At 36.2% G+C, this 17,543-nt stretch overlaps 1 protein-coding gene across 1 annotated transcript in view; it reads left to right on the top strand.

The window, feature by feature from the left end:
- The first annotated feature begins 579 nt into the window (after positions 1-579).
- Positions 580-17,543, top strand: part of LOC144448603 (uncharacterized) — a 32,204-nt gene continuing 15,240 nt past the window's right edge. The window contains exons 1-9 of the mRNA XM_078138879.1: positions 580-611; positions 1,311-1,434; positions 5,278-5,443; positions 12,322-12,514; positions 12,757-12,871; positions 14,805-14,842; positions 15,531-16,005; positions 16,590-16,762; positions 17,232-17,495. Coding sequence (XP_077995005.1) covers positions 588-611; positions 1,311-1,434; positions 5,278-5,443; positions 12,322-12,514; positions 12,757-12,871; positions 14,805-14,842; positions 15,531-16,005; positions 16,590-16,762; positions 17,232-17,495 — 1,572 coding nt within the window. The 5' untranslated portion in view covers positions 580-587. The remainder of the gene's footprint in view (positions 612-1,310; positions 1,435-5,277; positions 5,444-12,321; positions 12,515-12,756; positions 12,872-14,804; positions 14,843-15,530; positions 16,006-16,589; positions 16,763-17,231; positions 17,496-17,543) is intronic.

Below are 17,543 nucleotides of genomic sequence, written 5' to 3'. Positions count from 1 at the left end.
CCTATACATCTACAATTTATATTCCTATACACCTGATTGGCAGACAGAGCCACAATGTGTTGTAATGTTTAGATTTGGTCAACCATAACTCAAATCTTGTTTTTATTGAATGCTGTCAAAAACATCTGAGAGACTGAGATGGCATGTACACTACAATTTGATATGTCAGCTGTTATCTGTTTAAATTTATCTGTATGGTAATAGCATGTCCCACCCTTTCAAAATTTTGGCATATTTTGAAATCAGTGTTGGTAAAGTGAAGTACAAACTTGAATTTTTGCTTTAAGCCAGTCATCTGCTAAGTTTCTACATTTAGTAGGCTTCCGCCTTTTGATTTCCCAGTCAAAAAGTTGTCAAAGCTTGGGGGTCATTGCAGTTCAGTCATGGAAAATCCTGTTCTATCAACACTATCTTAGAATGAAAGCCTATCAGCTTCATGAGGCAAACTTAATTTGATTGGACAATCATTGAACATATGCTGGTCAATATAGAAGCTTAGATTGCAGAGTTCTTTTAATAGATGAGATTATTGATATTAATGATTTCCTCTCTCTTTTCCATGATCTGTCACTAGTATCAGAGCAGAAATGTCTGTCAAGTCATTTATAATGGTAAGTAGTTTTCTCTTAGTGATTGTGAAACATTTACAATTTGCAACAACTTTCCTGCCAAAATTTTTCCAACAAAGTTCTTGTTAATTTGTATTATTTGGACATATATCAACTTTATTTTAGACTGGAATGAAAGAAATGTTATTTACTAATGAAGAGTCTTACACGTACATTTGCGAAAAACATTCATGAATTAAAGTTAATTCTGTGTATAATTTGTCTGTAGTAACAAAAGGAATACAGTATATGATTATTTTCTCTTTGTTGTCCTGTAAATCATTGGTATTTTTATAGTACACCTTGGTGTACATTAGGCTCAAGTATCAAGCTTGTAAACACAACCTATGTATTAGATACATTGTTGTGTATAAGTGACTGGTCGATACACAATCAACTGTTTTCCCAACTCATATCAGCTATATGACAAGAATTTCCATTCTGGTTCATGTCTAACGGTTTAAGGGGGATAATCAACTGTAACTTTGTCTCCACCCTTTTGGTCCCCATAGTGTGTGGAAAAAAGGTCAGATAGATACCTAAATAAATGTATGTGATGTGTGTACAATCTCATTCTGCACAAATTATATAAGTATGTGACTAAATGCAGCACCAGTCAGACAAAAATGGGATACTCTGTTATGTTTTTCAAATATCTTAATTTCACAGTGTAATTCATGTACTTTTAAAAATAATTCACAGACAAGGCAGAGGAGAGGGTCTCCTGCAATCTCTCCCAGAGAAGTAGCAAAGAAATGTGTTACAGAAGGTATTGATATACCTAAGGAAGGCCGGTTTGAGATACGCTTTATCAACAGTTTTAAAGGTGAGACAACTGTAAACTTTTTAAATTAATGAAAGAACCAAAAAATATGGGAGCATAGGAGGTGTGTTTCTGCCATATGTACTTACATGTGAGCATTACTTCAGAGTTTACATATCTGTATAACCAGATTCAGAAGTATACTGTTTACATAAATTTGTATTAAATGTATGTTAAAGGTTGGCGGTCGTCTAATGCGCATGTGTGAGTTTTCGCAATGTTCGAGTGTTTACAAACAAGTTGAATTGTTCCCTCTCCAGTCTGCAATGAGGTGTCCTTCAGCATTCAAAGTTTCTGTCAGTGTTATAAACCATTTCCCATTTCGTCTGTTGCACATCTGAGGGACCCACCGCCACACATGTGCTACAGATGACCACCAACATTTAAGATGATGTACAAGATGTACACTATGTTAAATAGTATGAAAGGACTTTTCTCATTTTAGTAAATTATTGAACTTCCATGGAAAGGAACAGTCTCTGACATACTATTGAATACATTGTCCATCAGTTGCCCTTGTATGCATCCTGCACTTTTCTCTGTATTAAAGTGTTTTTACTAATATTTTATTTGAATGATTGGGATTTGGAGTGGTAAATAAATTATTATTATTTTGTATTATCTTCATGCAGTGGTGTTTAAAGTCATCATATGTAATAAGGATCCCCCTTCCTACCCCTACCCCACCCCCATGACAATACATGTCAAGTTAGGGATCATTATGCAGTGTCATGTTATAATGTAGAGATTGAAACTGTGGGAGCCTTCAGTAATTGCAAGGAGGGGCAGAGCAAATCACCCTTGGTTTGTCACAAGCACTGACCCCTCCCAAAATTCTCCACTTTTAAAACCTGACCCTCTCCTTGTTTCCTTTAGTTAAAAATGACCCCCCCCCCTCCCCAAGCCACTGCATGGGTACAAGATTTACAGCTACTGAATATCTTTTCATGAAATGTTAGTGACCAAATTGTTCTGATTTTTGATTTTTGTGGGGGGGGGGGGGGGGCACAAAAAAACCCTAAATGGAATGTCGGGATGAACAAGTGCCAGATATGTAAAATAAAATATATAAGCAAAATGGTACACATTCTTGACTTTGTGCACAATAGCCTTCAGAAGGTTTGTTAGCATTATGGCTCGATGACAAAGCAGTGCAGTTATTATTAGTTCCTGTCGGACATAATTCGGGACGGGGATTTATAGATTGGGCTCGGTGTGTCCGTGCATCCAGAGTCATTTCTCAGACATAACTGAACCGATTTCTCTCAAACTTGGCACAAGGACAACACACTATGGGGTGCATATATGCACGTGATTTTCTTTTGAAAATGATTACATCAGAGATGGAGATTTTGGGTCAAAAAATGTGATTTTTGGTTTTAAAAAAAGCTTAACTCCAAAACTACTGGGTAGATTGGCATGACATTTGGTGGGAACATTCTTAGGGGTGAGGGTATTGGGATTTATTTATGACATGATGAGATTTCCCCAATAATATGCAAAATAGGGCTAAAAATGTGTCTTTTTGGTCAAAAATGTATAATTCCAAAACTACTCATCATATTATGACTGAAATTTGGGTGGAACATTCTTCAGGGGGTTAATACTAAGAGTTGTTCATGGTATGATGGTCCCATCAGTGATATGCAAATTATGGCTAAAAATGTGTCTTTTTGGTAAAAAATCTACAATTCCAAAACCACGGAACAGATTGGACTGAAATTTAATGGTCATGCATCTAGGGATGTATGGACGAAGAAATAGTAAGCATACAACAATACCATTAGTGATATGCAAATTAGGTGTGAAAATGTTCATTTTTGGTAAAAACTTACATCTCCAAAAGTACTTGGTCAGTAAGTCTTAGTCTGAAACTTGGCGAGATGTTTCTGAAAGTGTTATTCTGCAGATTTTCTTCAAATAATTTGGCAAAATTGGCCCTAGCAACCATGAGACACCCTTAGCAACAAACAAATGGCAGTATATTTTGGTCAAATAATAACATCATCTGGTGGGCAATTCAATAAACATTCAAAAAATGTATGCAAATACCATATCAACCATGGCCACACCCATAGCAACAGCCAAACAGTGCTGTATTTCACAAAGATAATGGGGATTCTTAGACAAGTGAACAATCATTCCAAAAGCAACCATGACCACGGCCTTAGCAGCAAGAAAACGGGAGTACATTCTTGTCAAATAATGCTTTCTTTTGTGATGCAGTCTAAGATGGTTACCAGGCAGCCATTTTGTTATGATCTTAATTACATGTACAAAGTTATTACACAGGTACAGCAGCTATTGTGTTACAAAAACTCATGTTGGAACCCAATTGGTAGACATGAATTACCAGTAGCATGTCATTTGTCAATTTGTGATTGCACCTATCCCAGATGAAAACTGATACAATCAAAATGGTAACCAACACCACCACAAGAGTGGGGACTGTGTTATCTATGATGACTTGTTCACTTAAATCTTTTCCATAGGTAGTGGATAGAACACATAAGTTGACAAGCTTATTATATTTCCTAAAAATCCAGCAGAAACCTACTGCAATGATCATGATCAAAGTCTGACTAGAGACCATCTGACTTAGCGAGCTAGGCACTGTGCTGAAAGATGCTCTAAAGTCAAACTCAATCATACAAATTTCACTTCCTAACTGACAATAAAGGGAACCAGAGTCCAAAATTTAAGGAACAAATTATTGATAACTTTATGATTTTATCAAAACTACAATGACTTGTATAAAAGTTAATACAATAAGGGGTCATACCAAACAATGCCCAGTGCACTGAAGGACAGGTAGATGCAAAATCCACAATTTGGTGTATTGCACAGAAGTAAAGGCAAGATCAACCACAACCCAATTTTGCCCATGTACCTGCCCCTCAGCCCATCAGTTTAGTACATTCTCTTGGAATATTCCAGAAGGGTTTATTTTGCATAGAGATAATATGAATACTATAATACAGGAAGGGTCTTAATCCTTATCTTATGTGTCTTATATAGCACATAACGATGTGATCAATCACTGCAAATTACTCCTAAAGTTATGGATTTGTTGACACAGAGAAAGTTTTCCCAACAGTGCAATTTTGCATTTATTTTTCAATCCCACGATTCATAAGTGACATATATATTTACTTGTTCAGCTAATTAAATATGTCAGTAATGGCATGAAAAAAAGATAATGAAAATTGTAGCCAAACAAGTATTCTGTTCTATTCTGTCAGCCCATTTAACTTTGTGTTAATTGGTGATTTTATGAATGTACACGGTCAACAACTTTGTGCACAGGTAGAACTCTGTAGTAATTAATATGGAATACGTTTACAGCAACTGTTGGCTTTTCTATGTGTTGTTGTATCTGTGTTTCATCTGTGTATGTATCTGTGGGGTGCAGGGGGTCTAAGAAAAAAAAGAAATCATAGGGGTGCCAGATAATTTATATAAGGTTTAGTGGGGGGGGGGGGGGGCAAATAAAAAAACATCGCTTGATTAGAAATCCCCCCCCCCCACCACGAATTAAACAACACAATTAATGTACACTCCCTAAGTGGTACACTGGTTCAGATGTCATGAGGCCATATAATCTCTGGAGCCAATGTTTGACAGATGGGCAGATAGCATTCAGTTGGCATCATAATGTCAATTGTCAATTTGTAATATTACATCCATTCCATACAAGAAGTAGTACCATTTAAATGGGACTGAACACTTCCCCAATGGGTTGTTACATGTATGATTACTTGTTCATATCATGATGTGTAATGCTGTCATTATTAAAATGGTCCTTCAATTTACTAGTCTGATCTATAATATGGTTCTTCTCTACAGGCAAAGGTGTGTTTGCGGCAAAAGAGTATACAAAAGGGGACTATTTAATGTGGTACGAAGGTGAAAGACTTTCAGGAAAAGAGGCATCTGAAAAGGAAAATGAATATGATGAAACAGGAGATGGGTCTTATATTTTCTTTTTTAAAGACAAGGGTAAACCTGTGGCGTAAGTAGGGATATTCTTTTATTATTTTTAAGAGTCTCTTAATTTGTCTGTGCTCTCATTTTTTAGCACAACTGGACTGGTTCAGTAGTGCTATAGGCATTACAAAGTATGTCTGTCTGTGTGTATGTATGTGTGTAAACAACTTAAAGTCAAAAAACTGTGGGACCGATTGCTTTGATATTTGGTGGTTATGTTACCTGTGGTGTATAGTTGAGAAATTGTTCAAATGAAAATGATCACATCAACAAACTTAAATTCCAAAACTACCGGGTAGATTGGCCTGAAATTTGGTGGGAACATGCTTAGGGGTGAGTAAATGAAGATATGTTCATGACATAATAATTTCCCCCAAAATATGCAAATTAGGTCTATAAATGTGTCTTTTTGGTCAGTAATGTATAATTCCAAAACCACTCAGCAGATTAGCCTGAAATTTGGGTGGAACATTCTTCATGGTGTTTATCCTGAGAAATGTCCATGATATAATGGTCCCATCAGTGACATGCAAATTAGGTGGATAAATGTTAATTTTTGGTCAAAAATGTATCTCTAAATAGTAGTGGGTCAATTAGGGACCGGTCAGAATTTACGGCAGGGGGGGGGGGGGCTGGGGAGAAATTATTTTGGTCCAAAAAAATTTTGCAGCCCCCCTTCGCGCTCTCAAAAAATTTCATGGCCCCCCTAAATGAACCCATATAACTTTTAATTCAGAGATAATTTGGCAGACACACGCTTTCTTGGCTATTGACTGCCTCATAATTAAACGAGAAAGAGTGAGAGAGATACAGAGAGATAGACAGATACAGAGACAGAGACAGACAGAGAGAAAGAGAGAGACAGACAAACAGACAGACAGACAGACAGACAGATAGACAGCGACATGTAGTCAGAGACCGAGACCGGGAGAGACAGAAGTGACAGAGACTGAGACAAGAGAGAAATATATATACATACAGACAGATAGCGACAGAAAGACAGAAGAAGACAAACACAAATACATTCGCCTGGCTGTCACAAACTCATCATTGAATATAGGTATTAGAGGTTATTGCGGCAAAGCCGCAAGAAATTTTTAAATTTACATGGTAAACGACGCTACTGAGGTTTAATTTGGTACATATTATGAGCAAAATATTTCATGCCCCCCCCCCCCCCTTCAGACCATCGGAATTTTCATGGGCCCCCCTTCAAGCCTCCCATTTTTTTCATGGCCCCCCCCCCCCCCAATTTCTCCCCAGGGCCCCCCCCCCCTGCCGTAAATACTGACCGGTCCCTTATACTGAAACTTGGTGAGATGTTTCTGAAAGTGTTTTTGTACAAATTTTCTTCAAAACTTATGACAAAATTGGCCCTAGCAACCATGACCACGCCCTTAGCATCAACCAAATTGCAGTATATTTCAGCGAAATAACAATATCATCTGGTAGGCAAGTGAGTAAACATTCAAAAAAAATATTCAAATACCCTAGCAACCATGACCACGCCCATGGCAGGGATCACTTTGGGGCGCGATAACGTGATATTTACGATGTCAAAATGGACATGTCGCGTCCAGAAAACTCAATTGGGAAAAAAAATTGCACTGTCGACACTAACAGTGCCTCAGTGATAAACGCGATCTAAAAACAATCCTCTAAAATAAAAGCTTTTGTATAGTGACTAAATACAAGTGGTTTCTAAGTACCAGTAGTTCAAACGACTATTAAAACTGATCTGATCTGATCAAATTTGCCATATTGTTTTCAATATGAATAAATGCGTAAACCCGCTAATGCTAGTAATGGAATGCATGATAGTAATACTAATAGTTACCGGTGTGATTCGCACTATGGTATAAACTTCCAGTAAATCAATGGCAAAACCACCGTGAAAAAGAGTTTACCTGACTAATATACCTTTTGAAAAAGTGATGATGTTATCTCTGATTATCGGTTTCATATTCAATTTTACTCTGAAAATATCGTTTAGTTTGTAGTTTTTCGTTGTCTGATCGTCGACTCGCAACATCACACGACGAATGCATGGATACTAAATATGACAGCCATTACGTCATATACTATAGCGAGTTTTCAGTAAGTCTCGTGTATCATGAGTTTTCGGACTACACGATGTGTAGCTAGCCTACATACAACTATTTGGTGTTTCAAAAGTCTAATTTATCTTTGGACATTTAGCTTTTTAGCTCCGCTGTCAGCGAAAGCTGAAAGCGTAGCTTTAGGTATACATGTAGGTGGGTATTGAGGTATAGAGAGTAGAGTGAATCATAGGTGTCCGTCAAACTTTTATATTTTTACTATCTAATCCGAAATTGACAGTCAGAATTCTTCGATATTTGGTGTGCATGTTCCCTGGGGGGGGAGGCTATTCAGATTTGTTCATGCCAAGTTGATCTGTGCCATTTTCAATTTTTTATGATTTTTTTTCATAAAATGTCATTTTCATCAACTCCTTGAAAACCTCTTATTAGATTGCTTTGATATCTGGCATGTTGATGCGCAGGGGGTAGCTTACTCAGATTTGTTAATTTCAAGTCAGCACATCCTCATTTTTATTTTTTATGATTTTTTTTTTGTAAATTGAAAAAAAAATGAATATGTTAATGAGCATAATGACCGACGCCATATTGGAAATCAGTCGACGAGACTTTAAGTATACTGCCACTTTTCAAAAGACACTATTGACGTCAAACAAGCAATGTAATATGTGCTATAGTCATAATTCTACGCATTGGGCGCCCAAATGAGAAGCGTTTGTTCGAAACAGGGTTGTAAACTTCAAATCCAATTCTGCACCCTTCTACATAATCAGCCAGTCCGCAACATCCTCATTTGCATACTCTATCCTGATTCGACTAGAAGCTGAAGGTGACCTCATTTGACCGAGCGATTTTCCACAGCAAGTATCTTGAGTATCAACACAGGACGTTCTTGGTACTCACTAAAATCACACTTCAGACCCACTATAAAAGTGTGATGTTTTCAGATAACATGTAACTTGTGGTTAATTCTATATTGTCGTGCAATTTGGAATGACAGTGAACCAGAATTCAGACAACTTGCGTAAGGAAGGGCATGCCAGGCATGCGGTTGAAGTTATGGCCGACAGTTCACATGTAAAGTTAAACGACATGAACGTGTCTTGCCTTTCCAAAATGCAAATATTTGCCAAGTAAAAATAATTAAAATAATTACAACTTTAATTTGGCTTCAGACTTTGCATTATGTTTTGCGTACATGTTTTTTGTATCTTTCCCCGTTTTACATGTAAATCCGAAAAGGTTCTCTCTCATCATGTCATCAGTGTCAGTGATCATACCGCGCGGGGCTGCTTTGAGTACGAGCGAAGTGAGACATGTTGAGGTATTTTGTTGAGAATTATAAATATTGCGAAATGTCAAGTACAAGGTTTAAATACAATGGAATGATAAAAAAAATGGCAGAGTCTGCTGACAGGCGCCCGGTCACAAGAAACACTGTGAATTAAAATATCAGACGATGTATGTATTAATCGCCGACAATCCACCCGTATGCACAAGGGACTAACCCGGAAGCAAGTCGTTGTCAGCCATACGTTACAGTGGTAACATCGTCCGAGAAATAGCTGCGTTCAGAGTGTCATTATTCACAGAATTGTTGTTTTCGAGTGAAAACCCGTCTTGAATTGTATAACTCTAACAAATGAAGACATGTCAAGTTATATTTTGAAAGTTGTATCGCTAGTTTGAGACGATTTTCTCACGTACTATAGTACTATCGAGGCTTACTTGGAAGTAGTCCTGCTTGCATACGGAGGAATTCGGGACTCGATTCTGACAATTGTCCCTCCCCCTCCGTCCTGCGAAGAGCCAGCCGTGAAATACGGACTTACTAAAAATGCTGGTAACTATGAATAAAATCGCCCAGTGGTCAAATATTAGCAATAAATCTATTATTTAGTCTGTTTACCTCATTTTGACTGCAAAAGTCCTATAGCGGATGACCAAAACTATCAAAATCGGAACTTTTCAAATTCTATCGTAAATTTAATCACTTCTCCTTACGTACGTCGGCGCAAGTGTCTCTGGGTAATTATTCATCTCACTCAACGATATCAAATGTGGCGGTGTTACGAGGGTTTTTGAATGTTGCAGTTCGCACTTGAAAAGGTCTGATTTCGACGCTTTTTGTGATCTGAGCAGGGAATACTACCGTCAGTGGAATGGAAATGGCATAGATATTCGATCGGTTGCTAATATTTGATCGGTCGGTAGGTAATTCTTTTGCAATTGGCGCGAGTACATTTTGCTTGCGGTGTTGTAATAGGCAAACTCTATTGCTCTTTGCATGACGGTGTTTAGAGTCAAGTCAGTAATACAGACTCGTGCACCGTCATGTAAGCAGGACTAACTTGGAAGTAGTAGGACCTTACTCCAGTTCATCGGGAAGTTTAGCCAGTCCGATAATTCTTTCTGGTTTAGTTTACAACACTTTTGATCACGCAGATTTTGTTGTTGTGATGAAAAGAAATTAAAAAAAGATCATTTCAACCATTTCTTTGTATTTTCTTTGTGAAAGGTAACCGAACATGAACGAGTGTTACCACTGTAACGTATGGCTGAGAATGACTCTCTTCCGGGTACTTGAGATTGTCGCCGTACGGAAACTAAGATGGCGATTAATACATTTCTTCCCTATATATATCTACCACAGCTAGTACAAGTTGAATGTTGTTGACTTTGTAAATTTGTTAGAAAATTCAAATTCAAATTGCCTCAAAATTATTTTAGATCCCTAGTTTATTTCATTCATCATTAAAATTTTCCAGGGTTACAGCTGTAAGACACTGGAATTATTTATAGCCAACCTCAAAATCCTCTTTTTTTCTTTTTCTTGTGTGCATTTCCCAGTCATTTTTTTCTGAGATTTTGTGCAATTTTTCATAACAGTAGATTTTTGTTATAAAATGGTGACTATGGTATAAAAGTACAATACATTACCAACTTCTGTGTAAAATGTGTTTTATAGTGAGACATCATATGAAACCACTAACCACTTTATTGCATCGCTAAAACAAAACTGCATAGTGAAGAGCTGAAGACCTGAACCACTTCTACATGTCACCAAAATAAAAAATTAAATTTAAAAAAAAAAAACAGCGGAGCTATTCTGACCGATAGGTCGCTTGTCTAAGAAAAATAATTAAAAAACTCGTTTTAAAAATCAATAACTCAACTTGTGATTTTGTTATTGGTTTCAACTCGTTTTTATTTCTTTACCAAGTTATGTATAGTCCAAGTTATTTTATAAGTCACAATATGTCGGGGGTCAGACTAGACTAACTGTTGCTATTTCTTGATCCCCATTTACTCATCTCATTGTTTTTGTTTATTTTTGTTACAATGGTTTTGTAATCATTTATATGTTTGGATAAATAAAACAATTATTAAGTTAATCACAGCATGCCTTTACATGTAGGAAGCTGGAATGACATCTATAAACTACTTCCAGTACCAACACATTTTATGCATATCGTTATGCAAATGATATGTAAATATATATGCAAATTAGCCACCTGCCATATTTTGACTTCCGTCCCACACAGTTTTCAAATTCTCTCACTCGTTTTCGTCATATGGGATTTTATCTCATGCAGTTCTTGCGCCAGGGTAATCCCTGCCATGGCAACAGCCAAATGGCAGTGTATTTCACAAAGTTAACAACAGGGATTCTTAGATACATGTACATGTAATTGAATAAATATTTTAAAAAAATATGTAAATATGCATAGCAACAAGGCCATGCCCATAGCTCGTGATTCATATATAACAACAGGGATCAATAGATAAACGAATAAACATTTAAAAGGAGTGTAAATATACCTAGGAACACGACCACGCCCATAGTAACATGCAAATGACCACATATACTACAAAGCTGACATTGGGGGTTCAAAGATGAGTGAACGAACAACAAAAAGTGTATGCAAATATATCCAGCAACATGACCGTGTGAATAGCAAATATTGCAAAGATAACAACAGGGTTGGATACGCAACTAGATATGCATTCAGCAAATTAGTACTTATACTTAGCATGGATAATATGGGTTATCATTTTTATAAACTGTAAAGTTGTGCTACAATGCCATTGGCGGTATTTTTGTATTTTCCTGTCATATCTCGATATCGGTGAATGTAGGCGCTAGATGTTACAGATGATGAGACAGGGTAGTTGGGGAATATGTGTACTTCAATCAGTAGCCATGATCAGAATGATAGAGTATATGATCAAATACAGATTCTGACAAGTATTAATTACTATAAAGTTATCTGCTTGCATAATGTGATGGCACTGTTCATACAGCAATGGTACGGATATGTGACTGCTTTTTCTTTCAAACCTTGTATGCAGGTACATAATATACCATATACAGAGTCTTGCATATACTTGTTGATTTGATGTAATATTTTAGGCAGTCATAATGTTTTAAACTTTACATTCCCTTATCAGCCATATAACTAAGTAGTTCCAGAATGCCTCTGCATGTACCATATATATTCTGAAATTTTTGTTTTCTCAGAGATTCCACTTCCCAAATTTGATGTTATTTTGATGAAGTTTTACACAAAGACTGTATATATGTACACCATGGTTTACATTTTTAGTTCAAGTACTTCCAAAACATGATCTAAACCCAACCCCCCTTCTGCCAGCTGATACCTGTAAATAAATGATTACCAGCAGGGACTGTATGATATCCTGATTCTTCCATTGTAGGTGATCTGCGAATGAAATGGTAACCTGAAAGGTAAAATAGCTCATCAAATGTATTCTGTGTTGGACCTAGATGAAACATTAACACAATGTATATTATATCTCTGTTGGGCTCTTTCATTTTCAGTATTGATGCCACCAGAATAGAGACAATTGCCAAATATGTCAATGATGACCACGTCAAGCCAAACAGCACGATGAAAAAAGTTGTTGATCAATCTGGAACCAATCATCTCTGTTTATTTGCTATAAGAGACATCGCTGTCAATGAAGAAATACTATACAACTATGGAGAAGGGTTAGACTTGCCATGGAGAAAGGTATATAATTTCATACATACACAGTGACCAATTTCATGTGATTTCATACTCTCAACTCGCCAATTTGTCGATCCTTTGTAAAATGATTATTACTTATCAGCATACGTAGGATTACTGCGACACAACTGACAACATATATCATTCTCAGCATCGTATTAAAGGAAAGGTCCAACTTTTCCCACTGGTCTTTAAAAATGTCTCAATCTTTCCTGATTATTTCTGGTTATTTACTTCATTTTTAGTGTTCAATCATGGATAAACAGGGTGCAAAGGAAAAGCGACTCAGATGCAACTTTTGTGACAAAGAATGTACTGATGAAGGTGAAAAAGAAATATGTCGGCAGTGGCATTTACAAGGTATGTGATATTAATAATTGTTTAATCAGAACTTTGGGGTTTGCTATTCAAACTAAAATTTAGTCTAGTGTATGTATTCTGAATAAATTATCCATGTATATAAAAATATAAAGATTTTTAAATGGTTAAAAACAATGCATGTAGGAAACATTGCTATACACAGGGAATGGTAACATGATGTGAAAATGTCATCATAAGAATACTAGAAATGATCAATGTTATGGAATTGTCAACCTGATGATGCAAGTCCGTGCAACAGTTGATTGGGTAATGACGCTTAATTACTATATGAATGGAAGATTGAAAAGCGTATAATTTTGAAAATGAGGTCCTATACAATTGTCAATAAGCTTTTGGTAGGAGAGAAACGATAATACCAAACGCTTGTGGATAGGCTAAGTATTCACTTAAATTTACATAGAAATATCACACAAAAATTTGTGTGCTGAAAATATCTTCTTATTTTACCCCCGAAAATGTCCTTTATATGTTTCACTTTGCCGATCAAACTTGCATGCTATTTGAAAATCTGCCATAATAACATCACAAGTTTGTCACCCAACTCAAATGACATGTAATATAGCATAGGGCTGACTTCATCAACTGGATACCTTGAAGTCATCCAGTTTAAACTACATGCAATAACATCGATCTCAGTACTCTTATCAACTTGGATACCTTGAAGTCATCCAGCTTTTAAAAACTACATGTACATGCAAAAGTTGCATAAATCTGACTCTATCAACATGGATACCTTGAAGTCATCCAATGCAATAGATGCCTTGAAGTCATAAAGTTCAAAACACATGCAATAGCTGCATAGATCTGATTTTATCAGCGTGGAAACCTTGAAGTCATCCAACTCAAACTACAGGCAATAGTTGCATGGATCTAACTTTATCAGCTTTGATACCTTGAAGTCATCCAACTCAAACTACAACAACATACAATTATAGAATAGATCTGACTTTATGAACTTGGATAGCTTGATGTCATCCAATGCAATGGATGGCTAGCTTGAAGTAATCCAGTTCAAACTACATGTAATAGTTGTATAGATTTAACTTTATCAAAACATCTAGTGGACTGAGCAATGGATGCCTTGACTCATCCAGTTCAAACTTCATGTTACAGTAAAAGTTGCATAGGTCTGACTTTATCAACTTGGATACCTTGAAGTCATCCAATGCAATGGATGCGCCTTGAAGAAGTCCAGTTCAAACTTCATGTTACAGTAAAAGTTGCAATGACCTGACTTTATCAACTTGGATACCTTGAAGTCATCCAGTTCAAACTATGTGCAATATGTAGTTGTATTGATCTGACTTTATAAGCTTGGATACCTTGAAGTCATCCAATGAAATGGATGCCTTGAAGTCATCCAGTTCAAACTATATGCAATATTTGCACTGAACTGACCTTATCGAAACCATGTTAGACAATAGGATTTTAAACGTACAGTACCGTATCCATACCGTACTGTAGCATAGTGTACAGTACTTCAACCATACTGCACAGTGTCAGTACATTACTGTTTCATTTTTGTGGCTTGTACTGTATAACCTCTCAATTTCAAACATCATGATTTAAATGCATGAGTTTAATAGTTACGTACTTGACAGGAGACACTTTAGTACTTAGCGACTTTCCCCATAGGGTCCTGATGTGTGTAAGCTATACCTTAAAAATGGTAGTAATACTAGGTACTGATCACACACCATATTTCAAAGTAGTAATTTTATTACCTTAGTTGCTAAAAGCAAAGTAGCTGTATATGTAGTATGTACAACAAATATTATACTTCACCATTTAAATAGATTTCAGAGTGGAAAGGTAATGCTATGTCTTCCAAAATGCTTCATAAAGAATCTTTAGTTTGTTTGGCATGTGCATGTATAGTTATATATAACATTATTTGTTTTCATTTTATTAGGTTATCACATTTTGCCTAGCGGGCCATACCCTGTGAAGGTAAGTTCTCTCTGACAATTTGAAGTTTTCTATACTGTAATACTCAAACATGGGTAATTGCTGGCTTTATCATGAATTATGTAATAGTCCAGGCTTTTTCCCCACACATTATCATATAGAACTATGAATTAAGTAGTAAATTTTGAGTGATATAAATACTTCACTTACTATAAAATCTTCGAAATTTTCTTGAACATTTGATAATGTATTGTGGGTATGATTTCTTTTTTTCTGACTAGTTTTATGTTTGAAAGACTTAAAAGGTGTCAGGAGTTGAACTAGGGTTTTGTCACTGTTTGGGAAGTTAATGTATCAAAGCAATATTTTAGGGAGGTAATTCAACCTGTCACATGGCAGATCTTAAATAATAGTAAATATTGATTACAAAGTAGATATGACAGCTAGTATGTCCTTATATATTAATGTATCTATAGATTTGTAGACCATTAGAAAATGATTAATTAAATTTATGTAGGCTTTAACTTCATTTGGCACAGAATACATAATAATAAGGTGTTCAATAGCTACCCTGCATCCACACACTTAATGGCTGGGTATTCACCTACTGTGGTGTTTGCAATATTTAGCACATAATCAATTAACAGTGAAATCAACCATGATATATCACATGGTACATGACATTTTGTGGTCCTTTAAAACTGTGTTTTCTTCTTTTGATTTATTGCAGGGTGGAAGATGGAGTGAAAAAATCACATTTCTTCGAAAAGTTTCAAGTTTGAAAGAAGTAAATACAATTAAATATTGCAAAAGCAGTCTCATTGCAGCTGGAAGGGCAAAAGTCTTCCTGGGATTATACAAAAATGAACATGCAGTGGCCATCAAACGAATTGAGAGTGATGTAGTTCAATGTGATGAATTGGCAATTTTCAGACTGTTATCTGACAAAAGTGTACCTGCTCTTGACAATGTTTTGCCACAGATTCATGTAGAAGAAGATGATGATTTCACTTATCTAATTACTCCATTGTGTGAAGGCAATGTGTGCGAGTTAATAGAGAAGAAATTTTCAAGTGACTTGCCAATCACTGATCTGACCACAGTCAAATGTCTATCATTATGTAAGGACTTCTTGACTGGTTTGAATGAGCTGCACAGAATTGGAATTATACACAGAGATATAAAACCAGAGAATCTTCTAATAGGTGAGTAAAAAGCTGTCCTAGCTATGCTAGTTATCAGAAGCCACAAAGTGACTTGGTAGACTTATAGATTGGGCTCTGTCTGTCCATCCGTGTGTGCGTGTGTCTGTGCGTCTGGTGTCATTTCTCAGACATGACTGAACTGATTCATCTCAAACTTGACACAAGAACAATACACTGCGGCTTACACTTGCATAACAAATAATTTCATGATACGATCCAATATGGCCACCAGTCGGCTATTTTGTCATGATTTTTTCATGTACACTGCAGAGGCAGCATTTGGATATGAGTGGACTGATTTCTTTCAAACTTGTGCCATTGATTTAATGCAGTTTTTTAGTGACACGTTTGTATACTTGTCTAGTACCATCATATACAATACCATAAAGTGTTAAACTTAGCAGTTTTTGATTTTCAATATTATTGTAAAGTTTACACTCATTGGTCTGCAAGGTTGTTTTCAAATGATGGGACAGTATTTATAATTGTACATTGTCACATTAATGTTTGCCACAGTAAGAGTACAAAATAATGGTTGTAGTTTCTTACAGCTAACTGTTTTTCAAAATGTTTTGTCTCTGTAGATATTTCTGGGAAGTTAAATATCAGTGATTTTGGTATAAGCAAACGTCTTAACTTTGGGAGAACAACACTGACAACATGCATTGCAGGTACATGTGCATGGATGGCTTCTGAAACATGTTTATCATTCCTCTCTGGATGCGCCTTTCAATACAGGAAATCAACCGATATCCAGGTAATACATATTCATGTTTGAATACAATTCTTAAATGTGATGTACAACATTTTTTAATTTCCACCAGACTTGATGTACTGGTAGACTGGAACCCAGGCATATATGTATCAATTTGGTGCTGAAATTTTGTTAGTCCACGCCAGACAAAGTCCGGAATTCAGACTTATGGATTGGGTTCCATCCATCCATCCGTCTGTCTGTGCATGCATGTGTTTGTCCAGAGCCATAAATTTCTCAGACATGCCTGGAATGATTTGTTTCAAATTTGGTACAAGGATAACCCACAATGGCATACATATGTAGTCACTTAGTTTCGTTGAACATTTATATATTCCATATTGTATCGATCAATACATTTTCTTCTTCTAGTTGAGTAAGTATATCTTCAAACAAGAGTATTTTTAGTTCTCAGCATAAAGTGGTATGATTATTACTTAAATCAAGCTAATTAAGTTCACATCTCTGTCAGGTTGCTGGCTGTGTGTTGTACTACATTATGACCAGAGGACATCACCCTTTCCAGTCGACTTCCCCTTATAGTGAAGATTTAAATGGCCTCAGAGAAAACATCATAAAAGGCTGCTACAACATTGAACGTGTTTGTGCATTTCCAGAGTTCAAGGTATTGATTGATAAAATGCTTGCTGCTGACCCAAAAGAAAGACCTCTGAGTGGAGAGTGCCTTCAAAACTTCCTTCATATTCAATCATTATATGAACACACAGCAACAGTGGTGAGTCACAGAAATTTTAGCATTTTCATGTCTTTTCAAATCAAATCA

Source organism: Glandiceps talaboti, chromosome 17 (assembly GCF_964340395.1).
Source record: "Glandiceps talaboti chromosome 17, keGlaTala1.1, whole genome shotgun sequence".
NCBI classification, from domain to species: Eukaryota; Metazoa; Hemichordata; class Enteropneusta; family Spengelidae; genus Glandiceps; species Glandiceps talaboti.
The sequence above is the reverse complement of the archived record's forward strand: the minus strand, read 5'-3'. Positions and strand labels throughout refer to the sequence as shown.